We start from the raw sequence: 20831 nt of genomic DNA, 5'->3' as shown, positions 1-20831 counted from the left end.
CAATAAAGATGGGACCAAACTTAATAACCTTTAAACACACTTGTGCAAAAAGTTGATCTCAGCAAAACATCCCTTAAAAATAAAGGTTGCGTCTACATTTGAAAGCCAACAGACGCGGTTCTTCTAGTTTTTTGGACTCCCTCCAACCAGACCTTGAACTTTTTCTTTTATATTTACTAAACTGCAGGTTTGAAAAAGTGGAGGAGTTGCCTACAGCAACCAGTCAGATTCTAGTTATCGTTTATTTTGTACATTCTACAAAATGACAGATAGAATCTGATTGGTTGCTATAGGCAACAGCAACATCTCCACTTTTTCAAACTCGCAATTTAGTAAATCAGTATTCTCCCCAGAAAATTTTACCAGCAGGGAGGCATCAAAAAGTAGCTAGGTGGGGGCCTTTGCACAAATGAAATGTTGAAATCCTCACCTTGTATTGATTTAACCTCTAGATTAACATTTTCCATATGGAGTCTTCTCTACTTCTTAGAGACCCAGTTGTCTGCAGCTTTTTCATAATCAAAGCCTGTAGGATCTGGTCCCGCTAATAAAATCATCATCATCATCTATGTATTTATATAACGCCACTAATTCCGCAGCGCTGTACAGAGAACTCATTTATATCAGTCCCTGCCCCATTGGAGCTTACAGTCTAAATCCCCTAACATACACACACACAGACCGAGAGAGATAACATCAGATTATTCAGTGTGCTCTGCTTCATGCGATTCCTTAAACAGGCTTTAATTCGTTTTAAAGTAGAAAATCCTGTGGCCAAAAATGCTGTTTGAACACCAAATTTTTCTTAACTTGCCAGATCATGCACAAATGCTGTTTAAACTGTGTCCTACAACAAATACTATTTAGACACCAATATTTTTTTTTAAAGTGCCCCGACAATGCACATATAATAAATACCAAATGTAAAATTCACCATAACCAGCGTTCTCCTGTTTAATAATTTGTTATTCTTAATATAGGTTGTGGCAGGATTCTACTTCTCAACATTAAAATGGGAAGAAATAATTCAATGTACACATTTATTACTACTGACTGCGTAGTGTACCAGGTATATATTATTGTAAATTGAGACAATGTGATAATGCACTGATGTATTTCTGATGTTGATGATTCAACATTATTGGATGATTCTGTGCTACAGAATATGGCATATTCATGGAGTATTTGCACTGAGCCCAGGTAGGGAGTGTAAAGGTGACCACCACGTTCTTTTGATTGAGTGCTGGGCTAAGCACCGTGGAGGGTATTCTTGCACAAGGGAAGGCTAGCAGTGGAAATGACCCCAATACCTTTGTAGACATACAGTTATTAAGGAATCAGAAGATACAATAAACAGGGTTAAAAACACATCTTCAGACACCCAGTATCCTCTGTGTTCAGAGCAACACCATGATGTCAGCTATTAGTGTGTTATAGAGCTGTATTGAATGTTTTCCTGTTTATAAGAGGAGAGGTCTGCCCTTATGACTAACCAGGAGAGAAATGAACGATGGGTAAAACGAGAGGTTAAACTTGCCTTATCACTGCTGTACCAGATTTCCTACATTAAATAGACCGTTATCAGGGTACTTATTAGCCCTTCTGCAGTTACTCCCATGATTAAAGTGAGATATCCGTCATTATAAGACGGAGAAACGCGTCAGTGATGTCATTTCTGGTATCACTTTTGGAGAGCTGGATTACCATCAGCAGTTGAACGCGAGTGAACTGTTTGTTATTATCTGGATTGAATGGCCATTCCAACTTGCGATGTAGACATTGATTTTGTACACAGATAAGTCTCATATTTCCATACTGAATTAATAGTCATATTGACATTTTGAATATAAAGATTTTTGGAGAGTGATTACTTTCCATTGAGACGTTAGTGACTGAGGACCCATCCACTACAAGATAATACTCTGGTGCTTGTGCACACAAGGTGGATTATTCATGGTCTAAAATCAAAGAAGACCAATAGTATTGCTGCCTCCTATATATGAGCTTGTCTTCACAGGATCAATCTCAATGATAAGTGGTGATGTCAGAATGTCTGTAAGGATACAGAATGAATATCACTGAACTATTATTCATTTAATGAATACGAAGTTTAATCAGATCTTATTATTTTTAGTGTGTTGGTACCAACTATATTGATGCTGTTTACTTATTTTTTTTCTGGATTTATAAACACATGTGATATATCGGTGTATTTATATATTGCTTTTTAGATTACATTATATTATATTTTAATATTTTTTATTGTCAGCTATATCAGCGTTCCCATAATATTATTTCCGCATTCAACTGAAGGTTTAGTATGGTGGGACCTTCTTCCTTTCAGACAACCCCCTTTGTATTTGTATAAAATGTCAGATGCATTGTGATCTTATGTATATACCGTGCAATACATCTGTGAAAAAGCTGCAGCCACCCTGGGGGAGAACAATCACTCAAAGCGTGTTCCAACTACAACCTGCTCCAAAGACAATAAGCGCTGGTTCTAGGTGCTGCAGGGAGGAGGGCTGTGCAGCCAGAAGACCATTCCCAGAGTGGAACAGGCAGCCTGCGTCCCAGTCCCACCCCCAGAAGATAAGAGCCTTGTTCCCGGTGATCCAAACTGAGAATAGAAGGCTGTACCTGGAGACCTTAAAGGGTATTTAGCGGAAAAGATTGTGGGGTCTTGTCCTCATGCCCTAAGGATAATTAAGTGTGTACTACCAAAAGCAGGGTGACACTGAAGCAAAAAGTTACAGGTGCCCAAGGTGTATATCCCATACAAAAACTTTGGTAGGGTAATGCATTATTTCCATTTATATTATATGGCATTGTTATAGTATGATTGTTTAACCCTTTCATGTAGACCTGTTGATGACTTATGTTAATAAATAAACTAAGTATTATTCTGATATTTAAGTGTAAAAATCCTTTCCCCACGCCCCTACATTATTGGCAGGGGAGGGCTGGCGAATTTTAGCCCGGGGGGGGAAGACTCAACTCAGCAGCCTATTAGGGACATTTTGAGGGAAAAAAAAAGTGCAGGTGGTCCGGTGACCCCACCCAAGGTAGCCCTTTATGGGTCCGGCTCAGGAGGCAGATGCCCCCCATCTCCTGATTATTGGGGAAGGTGATAGGGTGAAAGGTAGCCTGGTAAGCACTGACTTGCTGCAGAACTCTGGGTACACTCTCCATCTGTCAGTGCAGGTAAATACTCTGTAGGTGCCCTGTATCGCGACACATTAAAGGCAAGTTTTGTAATTAACACACTGTGGTTTCAAATGATGCCAACAAAGTCACTGCATATCGGAGATTTGCTAGAATCGTTAGTTAATACATTTATCCCCCGGTCTTTTAAAACAATGAGACATTGTCAAATTAATTATTATAAAACAAATGAATTAGGTGCTGATCATATGTGTCATAGTTACAAAGTTCACACTGTCACTCATATAACCAGTCTTACCCAGAGACAAGAGTGTGCGGTAATTCTCCAACATGACATCCACATACAGCAGCTTCTGCCCTATTTCTATATAGTCCCACTCCTCTGCTGAGAAATACACAGCCACATCATCAAATCCGATCGGAGCCTAAGACAAAGAAATATTCATTACTAGACATGAGGAATAGAGGAGTCAGCGACTAGATTCTGCTTTCTCTTCCACAAGTGTACATAATGTATAATGTCAGGACTATGGTTAATGCCGTTAATGCGTTCTGTTGCGTATCATCCAGTTCTGAGCATGCGCATTGATTTTGCAGACAATATGCACAAAATTATGAGATACGTTCTGCAATGACTCAGGCCTTTAATAAGTAGGATACACCAAAATCTTTTATACAAGGTACTAGAAGTTACAATTCTGTATATTTGAAGGTTTCCCCAATAGGGACCCTACAGGGCTTTCTAAATTGGCAAAAGAATGAAAAATTGAATGCGTCATGGAAAACTTCATTTTAGCTCCTGCAAAAACTCTCAACTCAATCCAAATGTCCACCAAAAAGTAAACATTATGGCATCCATAGAAACAGCTGCAAGTACACCAATGCATTAATAAGTCTGCCACATGAAGTAAAGACAATTCATATGTCCCCACAGTTTCATGACCTGACCCAACTAGGACAGCAACCGGAAACCTGTGTCAGGAACAGCCTCACTCGCAAAATACAATCCTTCCAATCATCTGAAGATCTCCAAGTCTAAACTGGCATGTCTCCTGAGGTAGAATTGACCATTTGTAAAGTTTTGGGAGGTCCCGTACGCTAGACTACCAGTGGTATAAAAGGGAGGCATTACTGGATCGCTATGAGCAGGGGAGAGATGCTTCACACTCCAAGGTAGGGGGCTCTGAAATCCAAACTGCAGATGTGTTATGATTTCAGATGGTTTTAGGATTGTATCTCCTACGAGAGGTATGTGTAGCAAGAGCAGGGTGCCGGGCACTATTAAAACAAATGCTAAACATGCTTGACATCCCTCTCTTGCCTATACAAATATTGCATTACTTATATTGTAAATGGTGTGTCATGCATTTCCATGTTATGTTTGCACAATTTCTAAATGTCACCAGGTGGGTCAACCATGCACCATTGAGAGGTTAACATTGAGCTAATGTTACTTGTGGTTATAAGGGCATTCAGCCAACCAGAAGCACCTGAGGAGCTGCACTGATCACTAGCGTAAGTCTTTGCAGGACTTCCTCCACAAGCGGTCGGCCATGTGGCTGAGCATAATAGAAAACATCACCTATCTTGCCTGGACAGGTCTGGCTAAGAGTGATGGCTGATGGGAGGATTGTGCTTGTTCCTCCGAATGTGGATACTTCTGTGTACCTTGTGGATCTGCCAAAAGCAGGAAGATATCTGACTTCGCTCCTACCTTGCTGGTGAAGAAGCAGAAGATCTGCATCTGGGACAGCGCTACAAAGGATGGTGACTATAGCTCCTTTTAGATAGGGTTGTATGCTAGGTTTAGTGTGATAAACAACTGATACGTGTTCATGAAAGTACTATAATCCTGTTGTGTGCAACAAAAAAACGTATACTTACTTTACCCAATAATTGTCTAGCTGACTATGTATCCACTTAGGGGTAGTGGGGAACCAGGTTGACAAATAAGGCTGCTTTCGGGCAAAACAGTCAGCTGGCAACTCAGAACAGCTAACCACTATCCCAGTATCCTCACAGTAACACTTTTACAAACCTCCTTGAAATAGACTCTTGGGCTTAATGTTCTGGGTACATGACTTAATCGAGCCATAAACTTAGGATAAACTTTCTTAAAAAGGATAATAATAAAATGCCGACAGGTGTTGTATCTGGTCGGTTTTAACACATTATTTCAAAAGTACCATCATATGTACGTTGTACCCTTGGTATAGAGAAAACCAGCTGAAGGCTACTCAGCACAGGACTGGTGTTTCCTATTAGATTTAATAAAGTAAATGATTGCTTTGTGGAGTTATTTATTCAATTAAAATGTATTTTTTAAAAATGTGTATACATTTTTATTATTTAATCTTAAGGACTCCTGTCCATTATACTGGGACCACTGGTTGGAAAAGTTACCACCTCAGAGTGCCAATCTTGTTAATAATCCCAGGGCCACAGCCCAGGAGGAGCCCCACCACTTTCTTAGCATGATACTGGTAGTCACTGGGAGGCGTAGACACACAGCTATGGCCTAGCCAGCCTGAGGCTGATGTTCACTAATACAAGGGCACAACAAATTTGTAGATCAATGGAAACTCACCACTGCTGGTTAAGGTTTTTGAAGGAAGGGACACATTGTCTATTTCCCCCCCACTATTTATTTTGTAATGCACTATGATTTACCTGTAAATCAATACTAATGGGTATATTTACTAAACTGCGGGTTTGGAAAAATGGAGATCTTGCCTATAGCAACCAATCAGATTCTAGATGACATTTTGTAGAATGCAGTAATTAAATGAAAGATAGAATCTGATTGGTTGCTATAGGCAACATCTCCACTTTTCCAAACCCGCAGTTTAGTAAATCTAGCCCTAAATGTGTACATTGACCTCATATATTTACAGTGATCAAACATGAAAGCCATGCAGCTAGCTATGACATTGCAAGTAAAACTTAACTATTTGGTTTTTAATGTTAAGACTATGCCTGGCAAAATCACAATGCACGGGCTACGCAATGGCGCCAGAATTGGCCAATTTTAGAAGGCAACTTCACACGTGTTCCTTCTTCGTTATTACTTTTATTGTAAATATATCTAAAAACATATATTTTGTATTTTAGTAGTCTATAACATCTGAAATACAAACAAAAACCAACAAAGAATTTATTGTTGTGTGTTCTACTATAGTAACTTGTTACCTTACAACACTTTACCTCTTGTGACAAAGAGTCTATCTGCATCTTCAGCTTTAACCTCAAAACCAAACGTATTAACCTGGCATCTAGAAGAAAAAAACAACAACACATAATATGATGAGTCATGACACTAAATAAAGTTCATTCATCTCTATATGTACTGATAAGATTCACTGCTCAAAGGATTTTCCGCCTCCTCTACCCTTTTATGAAATCTGTTGCACAGGAAGAGGGTGCTGTAATGTTCAGAAAATGAAAGGAAACTTGGTTGGTATAGGTTGTTCTTGTGAAGCGGTTTTCATAAACGAACAATAAGTTGGGGCGTGGAACAAAGCCACAAGATAGTGTAGCACATCTTTAAAAATAGAGATGCACATGTTTACTTTGTTGTTTTTAAGTCCGGCCATGTGTTTAATATTTATTCTGGGTCTTTTGAATAAGAAAGTAGATGTTTTTGGTACTTTTAGAAGTTGATACGATCAAACATTAATCAGGTGAAAAACTGAATAGTTGTCTTTGCCGGGTTAGTACAGTAACAAATAACTACAGATGTATGTAGATATAAGCAGTGGTTGGAAGTGGCGGTATGAAAAATGTTGTTGAACGGGATTTGATAGTTTTATTATCAAAGTATTTGGGCAAGTGGTGGTATGGCAAACCACCATATACCCGCCCACTTTGACCACTCGCTATAAGTACATATCATCATCATTTATTTATATTGCGCCAGCAAATTCCATAGTGCTTTACAGTTGGGAACAAACATTAATAAAACAATACTGGGTAATACATACAAACAGAGAGGTAAGAGAACCGTCTGCAAGCTTACAATCTATGGGACATTGGGAACACATAATCCCTTGTTAAAGGGGATATTAAATTTAATGGTAAAGTGTTATAATGCATGGTAATGTCATACACTTTACCCTTAAAAAAAGGTTGTATCATGATGTTCTTCATTGATAACAAGCAAGTCTCTTTGTCTCTGATATCTAGGGGTGTTTAACCTGAATTTTACACATTGAACTGATGAAGATTTTCACATTCAAACTGTGTGAGATCATGTTGCAAATGGGTGGCTGTTCCATGACTACATACATACAGACATGCTTTGCCTGACCTTAATAATGCCAATGTCACACAGAATAAAATAGAATATATATTAAAGTCATTGCACAAGCAATGAACATACACAAGTGTACAGGCTTTACAACACAAACAAATATTACAATATTTATTGTTAAAGTTTAGCAATGACACCTGAAACGATGTTGCATACAGTGTAGACACAGTAACACAATAACAGCTGAGCCTTCTCTATTCAACCATAGTGGAAATAAATTGAGTGATCATATGACAACTTATTATGCCACACAGACACGTGACAGACTCACACCACTCATACATGCACGGATATCTGACAATACCATACATGCATGTACAGTTACCTAATCACATCAATAACCTTGTTACAGTGTTATTCCGTGTTACTCAGGAAAAGGGTCCAGGAAGAGACAGTCCTCGCAAATGATTGGCTGGAGGCTGGATGATGCTGAGACCCGTATTCCTGGTGCAATTAATAAAACGGGTTTGCAGGCTTACATCCAAAGCTACGATTCCTAGCAGGCAACACGCAAGGAGATCATTACAGGTTTCATGTTTATTTATCACGGCTCTATGTATAGATCCAATATGACCAGGACAGGGTGCATCAGACAGAGCTACCGTGACAGCAGAATAAGCATTGTCCTCTGCAGAAAGGGATTCTGGGACTCGTAGTCCGCTAGTCACTGGGCACTAGGTCGCTATGCATAGAAGAACTACAACTCCCGCCCTGCAATGATAGCCGGTCGTGACGTAATCAATTTTTGTGTCGCTCAGTACTGTGGGCCTTGAAGTCTTACAGATGGAGTAGAACGAGTACTAGCCAATCAGAGTGGAGGAACAAAGATTCGGATTCCTTGACAGGACTACTAGTTCCGGAACAATGTCCCGCCTTTCTACGTCATATATCTTAGCATCCAATTGCAATCCTCGTTTCCGGCCACACCCCTTTCCCTTTCCAACACAAAGGCAGCAGCTGTACCAGGTAAGGGACAGTAAAGCATATAATAAGGGTGGAATGATTCACTTCTGTCCATTGGTATCATGTTATCTCTGACACTTCTCTCCTAACCTTTACTAACAGTGGATTACATCCCTGCCTGTTGATTTAATTATTCATCTACCTGTCCATCCCAACACAAACATAGTTAATATATTTTATGCAAATCATAGTGTGTTTATGTTACAGTAATTGCATATAGTCTTTGAGTTTACAATGCAGTGATTGTCTACAGTTAGTTTTGCTTTTTCTTGTGATTGGCCCCAAAGGAGTCCGGTTTTGTCAACTGGTTATACTCTTTGGTATGATCATTTAATGTATGTTTAGTTTTCAGTACTTTGCATGTTTGAGTTGACAATGATGAATAAATGTAGGAAAAAAAAGTGTTAATAAAAAAATAAATAAAAACCCAAACGTAATCATGATGTTTAGAGTAATAAACTATTCCAGTGCTATGCTGAGCATTTAAGACCAATTTATATTATTTCTGTGTGCGCACGGTCTGTTGGGCGTTTTTGATTTAGAGGAACATAGTACTTGAATGGTTTCCATTTTCTTAAGTACCACTGAATCAAAGTTGTGATTAGTTCATAGTGATTGACAGAATAATATAAGATATATGTTTGGATTTACAGAGTATCAACAATTTTTAATTGTGGTGGAAATAAAAAGGGAAAAAATATTTTCATATATTTTTACAGTACCCTTCTTTAAAAGTCATAATATTTTTGTTTTCTCCAAAAACAATTAATGAAAATGTGCCCAACATCCCAAGCCAATGACTTTGTTCAATAAACAAATAGCCCTTTTAGCAGCAGTTTATTTTGCTGCATAATTTCACCTGTTTGGTTATTTTCAAAAAAAAGTGTGATACAAACAGTGAAAAACATTTAATTTTAGCAAATAATTTTTTTTTGTATTTCTGTAAATGTAACATATCGGTCAGTGCCCCTCTTCCCTAGGGAGGTTATCGGGATGCCAAAAAATTAACAAAAGGTGGCAGAACGCTTTAAATTGCAAGCTCCTTGGGTCAAGGCTCTCCTCGATTCTTTCTGCTTGGTGCTATATAAAAGTGTCATACATTTACATATATGGTACAAGCCAAAATTTATAAAAACATATATACACAGATCAACCACAACATTAAAACCACTGACAAGTGAAGTACACTGCTTGTCTCATTATGATGGCACATGTCCAGAGTTAGGGTATATTGGACAGCAAATGAACAGTCAGTTCTTGAAGTTGATTTGTTGGAAGCAGGAAAAATGGGCAAGTGTTGGCATCTGAGCGACTTTGACAAGGGTCAAATTGTGATGAATAGATGACTGGGTCACAGCATCTCCAAAATGGGATGTCTTGAGGGATGTTACCGAGTATGCAGTGGTTAGTATCTACCAAAAGGGGTTCAAGGTAAGACAATCAGTGAACCGGCAACAAGGTAATTGATGCTCAAGGCTCATTGATGTGGTTGGGGAGCAAAGGCTAGTTTGTCTGGTCCAATCCAACAGAAGAGCTTCTGTAGCACAAATTGTTGCAACAGTTAATGCTGGCTATGACAGAAAGGTGTCAAAACACACAGTGCATTGCAGCTTGTTGTGTAGACGCAGACCGGTGAGAGTGCCCATGCTGGCACCTGTCCACCACCAAAAGCGACTACAGTGGGCATGTGAGCACCAGAACTGGACCATGGAGCGATGGAAGAAGGTGGCCTGGTCTGATGAATCACTTTTTCTTTTACATTATTCGGACTGTCGGGTGCATGTGCGTCCTTTACTTGGGGAAGAGATGTCACCAGGATGCACCAGGGAAAGAAGGCAAACTGGTTGAGGCAGTGTGATGCTCTGGGCAATGTTCTGCTGGGAAACCTTGGGTCTTGGCATTCATGTGGATGTTACTTTGACATGTACCAACTACCTAAACATTGTCGTAGACCAAGTGCACCCTTTCATGGCAACAGTATTCCCTAATGGCAATGGCCCTTTTCAGCAGGATAATGTGCCCTTCCACACTGTAAAAAAAATGTTCAAGAATGGCTTGAGGAACAGGAGAGTGCTAAGTGTTTAGTTGCCCTCCAAATTCCCCAGATATCAATTTGATCGAGCATCTTTGGCATTGACTGGAAAAACCATTCTGAGCCATGGAGATCCCACCTCGCAACCTAAAGGTTCTAACATCTTTATGCCAGATACCACAGGACACCTTCAAAGGTCTTGTGGAGTCCATGCCTCAACCTGTCAGAGCTGTTTTGGTGGCATGAGGGAAGCCTACACAATATTAGGCAGGTGGTTTTAATGTTGTGGCTAATGTGTGTGTGTGTGTGTGTGTGTGTGTATATATGTGTGTGTATTATTTATTTTACAAAAATATATTTTTTAATGTAAGTATTGCATATGGAAGCTTTTATGTTGTTGGGTCAGCCAAGGTAAAATTAAATATGATTCATCAAAAATAGATATCAGCCCCTAGTGGCTCATCTATTAGAAAATGTATAGAACAATTTATTTACCGTGGTACAGTACATAAATTATAAAGTGCATGCTTTTGCTGCAGCGTTCTCTAGGTCTACTGGTGAAAAGTCGCTTTTGAGATGTCGGGCATGGATCCAAGCCCTGCCCAGGAGCAGACATCTGATAATGAGTGCACAAAGGACAATATTAAGGTGAGGAATTATGTGTGTGCGTTGAAGCACATGCAGTGTCAAGAGAACGTATCGTTGTTTTTTTTTTATTTTTTTTTGTTTTTTTTTTTTTATATAGTTTTAGATAAATCCGTTCCAAATAAAAACTCTAAATTAAAGAGCAACTCAAATCTGGATTTAGCATTAATAACGGTAAGCCCTAGAGAGGCAACTCCTTTACTCCCCTGGTTTTATCTGAGATGAGCAATGTTAAAATAACTGGGTATGGAAAGGTTTACCTGAAGAAAATTATTTAACCAAGGAGGCGATAAGTGCTCATATTGACAAATGGCGAGGGCTGCAATAATTCTAATTTGGGCTGCATGTACTTTGAAAAATAATGTTACATTATCTAAGGGCTTAAAAATGCCTTAGTTTTTTATTTATATGTTGTAAGTGAGGTGTATATTTTTAATTACTACAATGTATCGTTGTGATAGCAGTTTGCTTATTTTTTGGGTTGAACTAATATCGCAAATACAGCCTTTCTAGCCACTAATGCACAAACCACTAATGCACAAACCACTCCTAGTGAATTAATAGGCTGAATAAATATTGGGTCGTCCCACAAAATAGCTACAAGTCTTGTCTGTAGGATTTTTGGCACAATTGTAGAAGATGAAGGGAACATTTACTTGACTTTCACACATAATTGCTAAGGGCTGCAAACCAGGGGCCTGATTCATTAAGGAACTTAACTTGAGAAACTTCTTATTTCAGTCTCCTGGACAAAACCATGTTACAATGCAAGGGGTGAAAATTAGTTTTCTGTTTTGCACATAAGTTAAATACTGACTGTTTTTTTCATGTAGCACACATATATCAACTTTAAATTTCAGTGTACAAATAAGCTATTCAAGTATTTGTGTGCTACATGAAAAAACAGTCAGTATTTAACATGTGCAAAACAGAATACTAATTTTCACCCCTTGCATTGTAACATGGTTTTGTCCAGGAGACTGAAATTAGAAACTTCTTAATTTAAGATCCTTAATGAATCAGGCCCCAGGTGTACATGCTGTCCCAAAACACTAGTGTCTGGTCTGACTGTTTTTCCATTAAAGTGTTAGTAAAATGTCGGTTTTTTCTCCAGTAAACCCTAAATCACTCTGGCTGTTAGTGATTGAGCCAATGTTTGTCTTGTGTAGGACCTTATCAGTGCCAACTTACACTTCTAGTTAGCCATGAGCCAGATCATGCTTTCAGTTAGCGAGGAACTGGCTCCGCTACCAGACACAGGATGTGCAATCCTGGGACTTAACGAAGTTGCTACAGTTTCCAAGATGCCTGAAATGTTTGTGCATATAACCCTTACAAGTGGGTAAAGATGTGAGGTCACTGTAGGCTCCTTTTTTCTCTTAACCTCCTCTTTAACACTTTAGTTTGTGACACTTCTTTCGATGTTTGTTCTTTAGATTCCTGAGATGTATTATGAACACCAGCATTTTTCAGCAACTGAAAGCAAACTACATGCCGCAGTGTTTGACGATTCTAATAAAGGTAAATGTTGCTGTTGAGGTTTTTTTTCTGTTCTTAACCATATAGCATATGTTGGGTATCGCAATGCCCAGGTGGGTTCCGACTCTAGCCTGTGCCGAGCGATCTCTGGACCGATATGCAGATTTACGATATCGACCCTCTCCCTCCTCTGGGTACTCGTATAGGTGATCAGTTCACATCTAGGCAGTTATGTGCTTCACTAATTAAGATATTTTATTTTTAAAAACATCACCAAAGAAATAAATCACATTCTAACAGGAGTAATATAAAATAACCATACTTGGCACAAGTATGTGCCTTTTGTGCACATAAAAAAACTGCATGCTGACTCTCATAGTGATGGTCATTATTCCTAGCTGATCGTGCTGTGCTTCTCAGAGGTGCCAGCCCAGCCAAATTTGATCCAAATACATCTCATTCCCCAGCCTGCTCTTCCACACCCAGGCTTGGATGCTTATACCTACAGCATTTTCCACTCTGTTGCCCTCTGTGTACTGTTGGGAGTTAGGCGCTGGGCAAGAAAGTCATTGGCCCTGCTTATCTGGAGGGACTGGTGCAGCGGTAAAGTTCTGCCTGTTATCTCTTCTTCCCCTGTATCCCACTGAGTTTGGCTCCACTGATTCGGGTTGCACTATCCTAGAATGAAGTCAACACCTGGTTACAAGTGGTCCGTGCTCATCTGGTCAGGGGAAGGGCACATACATCCTCCCAGTTAGCCACTTGCGACAGACCTCCGGGTACTGGAAGATCTCTATCGTGGTTCTCTCTTAGTCTACCTTATTGAGTCGCTGTTGAGGGTGAACAGACTAGTGATTCTAGATCTTTTTGGATATAACATTACAGGAGCATGGGGTACAACACTATATCGGAGCACTGTAAAACATGGTTGGGTCACTTTTAGGCTTTTTGGGGAACAATGGCATAATTATACAACACCACATTTGCACATGGGCGTTTGAGATTCTCAGAGTGTATGTCTCAGAATGCCAGTTGGGACCTTTAAATAAAAAATCTGACCAAACAGTGGTACTGGGCACTTTCAATATTTATTTTTAAATAGATTTTGGTGGAGACTCTGCACGGAGGTACATGGGTTAACATTAATTTTGGTATTGGACTACAATTCATGTAGTGTGTTTAGGCACAAGTAACGAAAGGTTTGTACAAGGCATGACTTATAAGGGTTAAGCCCTTTCTGTAGGTCAGATAGAAAACATGAATCTCACTGCTTAATACCCACATGGCTATCTTGTCATAGTTAAATTGTATTGCCGATTTGAGCAATGAATGTTGTATCACGACAATAGGCCTGGAATCATATACTTGAGTCCTCCCCTCCCATAAAATGTACTCTTCTATATTCCATCTGTTTGTCTAACAATGTTTCCCAGACTCTTAGATTAGATTACGGTGAGATGTCAAAGGGAGTTTGAGAGTTCATAGGCAATGATACCATTGGATACGCTTTGTAGTCACTATATTACAAATATACAACATTTCTGATATGACCCAATGCAACTGTGAAGATATTTATTACAATATGGTACATATATAGTCGTGCTACCTGTTTTAAACCCAAGGTGGTGAGGGCGGGGTTTATACAGCAAACTGCATACCCTCAATCCCTGAAGGTAGAGAAAGAGAGGTAAGTGTTAACCACACTCTAGAGATGAACAGGTGTAGCAGTTATATTTGCAGAAATAGAACCTTTGAATCTGAGCATGTGTGGATATAAATTATATATTATAATATGCGTCTTTTAAGTCAGGTAAGTGATTTGGACTGGTTTTATGAGTCTTTTTACCTATATTATATACACCCTTTATGGCCACTTTTTTAAGGTACTCCTTTCTAGTACTGGGTAGAACCCTCCGTTGCCCCCAATACAGCCCAAATTCTTTGTGGCATGGATTCAACAATGTGCTGGAAGCATTCCTTAGAGATCCTGGTCCACATTGACATGATATTTACAATCTGCATGTCGAAGAATTGAGATTTGGCAGATCAGGCAACATTTTTCCAATCATCCGCTGTACAGTTTTGGTGAGCCTGGGCCCACTGTTGTCTGGTGTAACCCAGTGTAGTTGTCTGCTGCTGTAGCCCATCTACTTCTAGGTTCAACCTGCTGTTTGTTTAGAAATCCTCTTCTGCAAACCACTATTGTACTGCATGATTATTTCAGTTAGTCGCAATCCATTCAGGTTCAAACAGTCTAGACCGGCGGTTCCCAAAGGGGTGCCGCGGCGCTGTCACTGGGGTGCCGCGAGCCAGCTATAGGAAAAAACAAAGGGCACATAAACTTACCAATCAGCGCGGCGCCGGGACCCAGCAGACTCCTCTCTCCCGCAGCTGTCACTGAATATTGACGTCAGTGACAGCTGCGGGAGAGAGGAGTCTGCTGGGTCCCAGCGCCGAGCTGATTGGTAAGTTTATGTGCCCTTTGTTTTTTCCTATAGCTGGCTCGCGGCAGAGGAGTGAGAGGGAGGGTGACAGAGGAGTGAGTGAGAGGGAGGCTGACAGAGGAGTGGAGGGGGGACACAACGTGAGAGGGGCAGTGGAGGGGGGACACAGCGTGAGAGGGGCAGTGGGGGGGGACACAGCGTGAGAGGGGCAGTGGAGGGGGACACAGCGTGAGAGGGGCAGTGGTGTAACAGAGTGCAGAGGAGGGGGGGACATTGTGAGAGAGGGCAGAGGAGGGGGGGGGACATCATGAGAGATGGCAGAGGAGGAGGGACAGCGTGACAGAGGGGGCAGAGTGTCTGGATGCAGAAGGGACATTTTTGCATAAAACTAAATAAGTAGCTCTGTCTTGACCTAAATACTTATTACATTTTTTTGACCCAACTACTTCTAAAACAGGACTGCTCAATAATTATTTTGGAGGGGTGCCTTGAAAAAAATTGGAGGCTCTAAGGGTGCCGTGAACTGTAAAAGTTTGGGAACCACTGGTCTAGACATTCTCCTCTGACCTCTCACTGGAGTTTTGTTTTTTTTGTTTTTTGTTTTTGGTGCACCATTTTCTGTAAACTCCAGAGACTGGTATCATTGGTGACCATGCTTTGATGAAAACACCTTGCTAGTATATTATGTTCATGCATGGATAAAGTTGGATTTCATTTGTTCTGTTGCCTGGGCAATGAGGGGGAGGATGATGTTTTCAGTAGTTGTTGTTTGGCTGTCGATCAGTGCCTTTGATGCAGCACCTGTACTAGTCTGAATGATATTCGATTGGTTACTTTTTAATAGATAACAGGTGTCAATTGATTGGTGGGTGAGGGTTTGAACACATTTTGAGATTGTAAAAAGCACCATTACCAGGCAGCTTGAAAAAAGCGCATGATGGACTCTGAAATGTTGCTGAGCTTGGTATACTATTAATTAAATAATGTTAGATCATAAGTCCATAGAGTGCCCTTCTATATAAAAATTATTAGCTATTTATACAGTGCCAGCATACTCCTCAGCACTTTACAATTAGATCATTTAGATAATCTCAGATTAATTTTATTGTAACGTTATTGTGGTTTATTTTTCCGCAGAATGTGTCATGATAAATGAAATAGGAGAGCCATGCACAACGTCCAGTCTGTTTCCAGAGGTAGATAACACACCTGCAGAAAAGTATGTCTACAACATACAAGACCACTCCGAGGTGCCTTACGCCAGGATGGTTGACAACTGCTACAGTATCTTCAATGCCATAGATCCCAAAACCGGAAAAGTAATCGAAATGACGACATATCTATGCATTGATTGTGGGAAAAGCTTTACGGATAGCGCCCTTTTTGTGAAGCACCAAAAGTCCCACGTGGGGGAGAAACCCCATGCTTGTAATGTGTGCGGAAAATCTTTCTCCTATAACTCGCACCTTGTCATACATCAGAGAATCCATGCCGGGGAGAGACCATTCTCATGCTCTTACTGTGAGAAGAGTTTTACCGACCGCCCATCTCTTGTGAAACACGAGAGAATCCACACTGGAGAGAAACCATTCACTTGCACAGTGTGTGGAAAGAGCTTTACGGACCGATCAAACCTTGTAAAACATCACCGGATTCACACGCGTGAAAAATCCTTCACGTGCATTGAGTGTGGGAAGAGTTTCACTGACCGGTCAAATCTTGTTAAACATCAGAGGATCCACACAGGAGAAAAGTCATTTGAATGCACAGAATGTGGGAAAAGGTTCACAGAAAACTCAACCCTGGTTGTCCATCGGAGAAGCCACACAGGGGAGAAGCCTTATGCATGTAAAGACTGTGGTAAAACGTATTCTTGCAACTCGCATCTTATCGTGCACCAGAGAACTCATACGGGGGAACGACCATTTGTTTGCCGGGAATGTGGAAAGAGTTTTACAGACAGCTCAACCCTTGTGATACATCAAAGAGTACACACTGGGGAGAAGCCATTTGTGTGCATGACATGTGGAAATAGGTACACAAAGAAGTCTGCTATGGTGAAACACCAGAGGACCCACACTGGGGAGAAGCCATTCAGTTGCTCTCAATGTGGAAAGTGTTTCATTGACAGCTCCTCTCTTGTCAAACATCAGAGGACTCATACTGGTGAAAAACCTTTTGCCTGCATTCTTTGTGGGAGGAACTTTGCTGCCCGTTCCACTCTTGTGAAACATCAAAGGACCCACACTGGGGAAAAACCGTACATGTGCACTGTATGTGGGAAATGCTTTTCTTGTAACTCGCACCTTATTGTTCATCAGCGCTTCCATACAGGAGAGAAACCATTTCCATGCACAGAATGTGGTAAAAGCTTTACTGATAGCTCGACACTGGTAAAGCACCAGAGAATACATACAGGGGAAAGACCCTATGTGTGTAATTACTGTGGAAAGAGCTTTATAGACAACTCAACCTTGATTAAACACCAAAGAATACACACCGGTGAGAGACCATATTCTTGCAAGGTCTGTGGAAAGTGCTTTACGGATAGTTCAACATTGGTTAAGCACCAAAGAATCCATACTGGGGAAAAGCCCTATACTTGCAATGATTGTGGAAGAAGCTTTACTGATTGTTCAACCCTTATTAAACATCAAAGAATTCACAGGAGAGGTGAACAACTAGCCAGCACAATAGCAGGGCACCCTGGCCCTGGAAATTCAGAGTCTGCCATTGACAAAGATGTAAAAGTATAAAGGTGGATGAGAAATAAATAGGAAAAATGCGCAATCCTTTTTGCTGAAATGAACACCAGACAAATTAGACATGTTGAGAACGTGTGGCTAAGGGGCAGAACAACGCAGCCCGCGCATTATTACTGTTACTATGGTAACTTCAACACATTTCAACTACAGTAATTTTTGCTTGCGGCCCATGGAGCTGCGAGCAAAAATCAACAGAGAAATTTCCATAGTAATGGCAATAATGTGCAGCAATTACCGTAGAAATGCGCAGGTCGTGTTCTTTAGAGGAATTGAATCTGCCCTTAAATATCTTGACGGTGTGTTTTTTTTTTTTTTTTTTTTGTCCCCCCCCCCCCCCCCCCCCCCCCGCCTCCTCCACTCTACACCTGGTAGATATCAAACCTCCATGTCTGTCTGCAATGACGACATATTGGCATGCTGAAAACCTAAACTTGGTACATGGATTCAAACCACTATGAAAACCATATGTTCATGTATGTATTAGGAATATTTTTGACTCTCCTTTTGTCTTGTTGAAAATGCTTTCTCTTTTCAAACGCAAGGACTGGAGGTAGCTGAGCGTTCTAAACATTTAAGGAACATTCTAATGTATCTATCCGTGTTCTCATATATTCAATGAATGTACTTTCCTGTGCATTTCCTTTGTGTTTAGTGCATTTGGTGACTGTCGATAGCTCGGAGATCAGTGTAAGGTAACTGGATTATTTGCCTGGTATATTTAAATATTAAGTGGACAATAAATTATACCATGCATCATTGACGCATAAAAGCTTTAAATGCTATTATAAGCTGCTCTACAGACGTGGCCGCCAGGTGTCAAGCAGTTCAATTATAGTGAACCAGTTACAGGCGTGGTAGGTGAAGGAGGTATTTGAGGCCAAAAAAAGGAACGTTGAGCACATTTATTGGGTGCAAAGTGTCAGAGCCTTAATATGAAGTATATAATACATGAAAAGCACTAAATATAAAATACAATATTAATGTGAAAAAGCATCCTGTACTGTTCACAAATATATGCAGTCTTTTGTAGGCGTGTAATCGGAGAGAATCTGACGATACCCAGCCTTCTATGAAATATTCTGTTGCGACAAGTTTGTGTTTGTGTGTCATATATTTGTGAATGCTGCTTGTGGCTGTTTTATGTAAAGCATTTCATGTTTAGTGGTATTTAAAAGGGGTTTTCCATTTTAGGGCAGTCCTCATCCTCTTTAGTTCTTGATTTTCCCTTTCTCATCTAATGATGATGTTACCTACCTGAAACTCTTACCATTTCAAATGGCAACCTTGGACTGGACATGGTGGGCCTGATTCATTACTGAAATTTAAGCAAAAAAATTGAGTAAGGTGTTTTTTGTTTTTTTTTGTTTGTTTTTTTTTTTTTGGGGGGGGGGTTGTTTTTGTTTTTTACTCAAGATTTCTGGACTAAAATAATGTTACAATGCAAGGGGTGCAAATTAGTTTATTTCGCACATAAGGAAAATACTGTCTGTTTTTTCATGTAGCACACAAATACTAAAGCTTATTTGTACACTGAAATTTAAAGTTGATCAAGGACATGCCTACCCCAAATATAAATCTGCCATCACATTTTAAATTTGCCTCCCCCTCCAATGCAACATGGTTTTGCCTTACTTTTGCTTAACTTTCCTTAATGAATTAAGCCCGGTATGTGCAAGTGACACTAGTCCAATAATTCAGACTGCTTTTCAATGCCCCAATACAGGTCTGTCTCTATGTATCGTTCAAAGTATTCTTCAGTGCCATACTCAAAGATTGAAGGTTGTTGAACATGCGGTCTATCTATTTAGCTGAGGGTCTTTTGCACTAATTGCTACATATAAAAGGAACTAAAGAATTGGGGGCTGTCCTAACATAGAGAGTTCCTGTAAAGAATTATGAACCGTGACCATCATAACGACATTTGCATATATGGTGGACTGAGATAGAGATCCCATCTGCAGCAGAAAGGAGTTCAGAGCACTTCAGTGTAGTCTATATTTACAAACTAATTTATTAAAAGTGACAAAATAATTGTTATTAAAGAAAACAGTGGCACCGCTGGCTTTCTGAAATGTAAAATATTTACAGAAAAAACACTCCCAATATGTTGGCCTCATCATAAATGTTCCTTTAAAGGAAAACTACCATCACTATAACCATTTTAATTTGGTGTGTAACATTGCAAATTAATCAAAACTTTTTTAATTAAAAATCAAAAGTGCACTAGTTGCCTACACAGCAGTGGACTCCACTGGTTTCTAGGCGAAACAATATTTGGAAGAAGACGGCCTGTCAATTCACTAGGAACTAAGGAAGCAACTGGTTCCTAGTAATTTTATAGGCTCCACTCTTATGTACGCTGGTGCGGCCCAGATAATGGCTGATGTGCCTCAATCATGTCACTAGTTTATAGATGCATTAAGAATCTGCATTCTTATGCATATTGGTCAATTTTGCTAAATGGAGTCAGTATTTAATTAGCCTGATGTGTGACCTGCAGTGTGTAAAAATGTTTATCCTGTTTACAAAAGTCCAGTGACATTTTAATTTGCACATGTAAATGGTTGTACCTTGCTGCCAGTTCCCCATTAAAAGGGAAGTATTAATATTTATCATTTTTGGACTGATTAATGTGTTACGTTCTTAGGAGATTAATGAGTCAAAAGTTATTGCGTAAAATGATGCATTTTTACTAATTATATATTGCAAAGTCCACTTATATTTTATATAGGCCTATTATGTTAATATATTTATACTATACACTCCACTTTATTTCAAGGACCCATTGCAGTACAAACTGTGAAAAAGGTACACACCGGATCTCCACTAATAATGGAGGCCAGGGTAAGAATATTGCACAGGAGGTCAAAGTTTCTCTTGTATACTGAATTATTGTATGTCTCATCTATCTCCTCATAGCATGAAAACAGGCCATCAGTTATTATAGACACTATGTGTTATATATTCTATTGGGAAAGGTGAAATATATGCATTTATGCTCTATTTTTTATTAAATAAACATAAAATGG

General features: G+C 39.8%; 2 protein-coding genes across 5 annotated transcripts in view; one reads left to right on the top strand and one right to left on the bottom strand.

The window, feature by feature from the left end:
* LOC142151429 (uncharacterized) overlaps positions 1–8128 on the bottom strand; it is a 31895-nt gene extending 23767 nt beyond the window's left edge. Inside the window, exons 1-3 of one of the 4 annotated variants that reach the window (XM_075207052.1) lie at positions 7800–8128; positions 6355–6437; positions 3464–3590 (exon numbers count right to left, since the gene is read on the bottom strand). In XM_075207052.1, the coding sequence (XP_075063153.1) occupies positions 3464–3590; positions 6355–6396 (169 nt within the window). In that variant the 5' untranslated portion in view covers positions 6397–6437; positions 7800–8128. The remainder of the gene's footprint in view (positions 1–3463; positions 3591–6354; positions 6438–7799) is intronic. The other 3 variants (XM_075207053.1, XM_075207055.1, XM_075207054.1) reach the window with 3 other exon arrangements.
* Positions 8129–8398: 270 nt separating this feature from the next.
* On the top strand, positions 8399–19178 carry LOC142151428 (uncharacterized). Its single transcript, XM_075207051.1, has 4 exons — positions 8399–8440; positions 11009–11117; positions 12551–12635; positions 16175–19178. Exons 2-4 carry the CDS (start codon positions 11046–11048, stop codon positions 17791–17793), a joined length of 1776 nt encoding a protein of 591 aa, XP_075063152.1. The 5' UTR covers positions 8399–8440; positions 11009–11045; the 3' UTR covers positions 17794–19178.
* The last annotated feature ends 1653 nt before the right edge of the window (positions 19179–20831 follow it).

This window comes from Mixophyes fleayi, chromosome 4, assembly GCF_038048845.1.
Source record: "Mixophyes fleayi isolate aMixFle1 chromosome 4, aMixFle1.hap1, whole genome shotgun sequence".
In the NCBI taxonomy this organism is placed as follows: domain Eukaryota; kingdom Metazoa; phylum Chordata; class Amphibia; order Anura; family Limnodynastidae; genus Mixophyes; species Mixophyes fleayi.
Note: the sequence above shows the minus strand (reverse complement) of the source record. Positions and strands in the feature narration are given on the sequence as shown.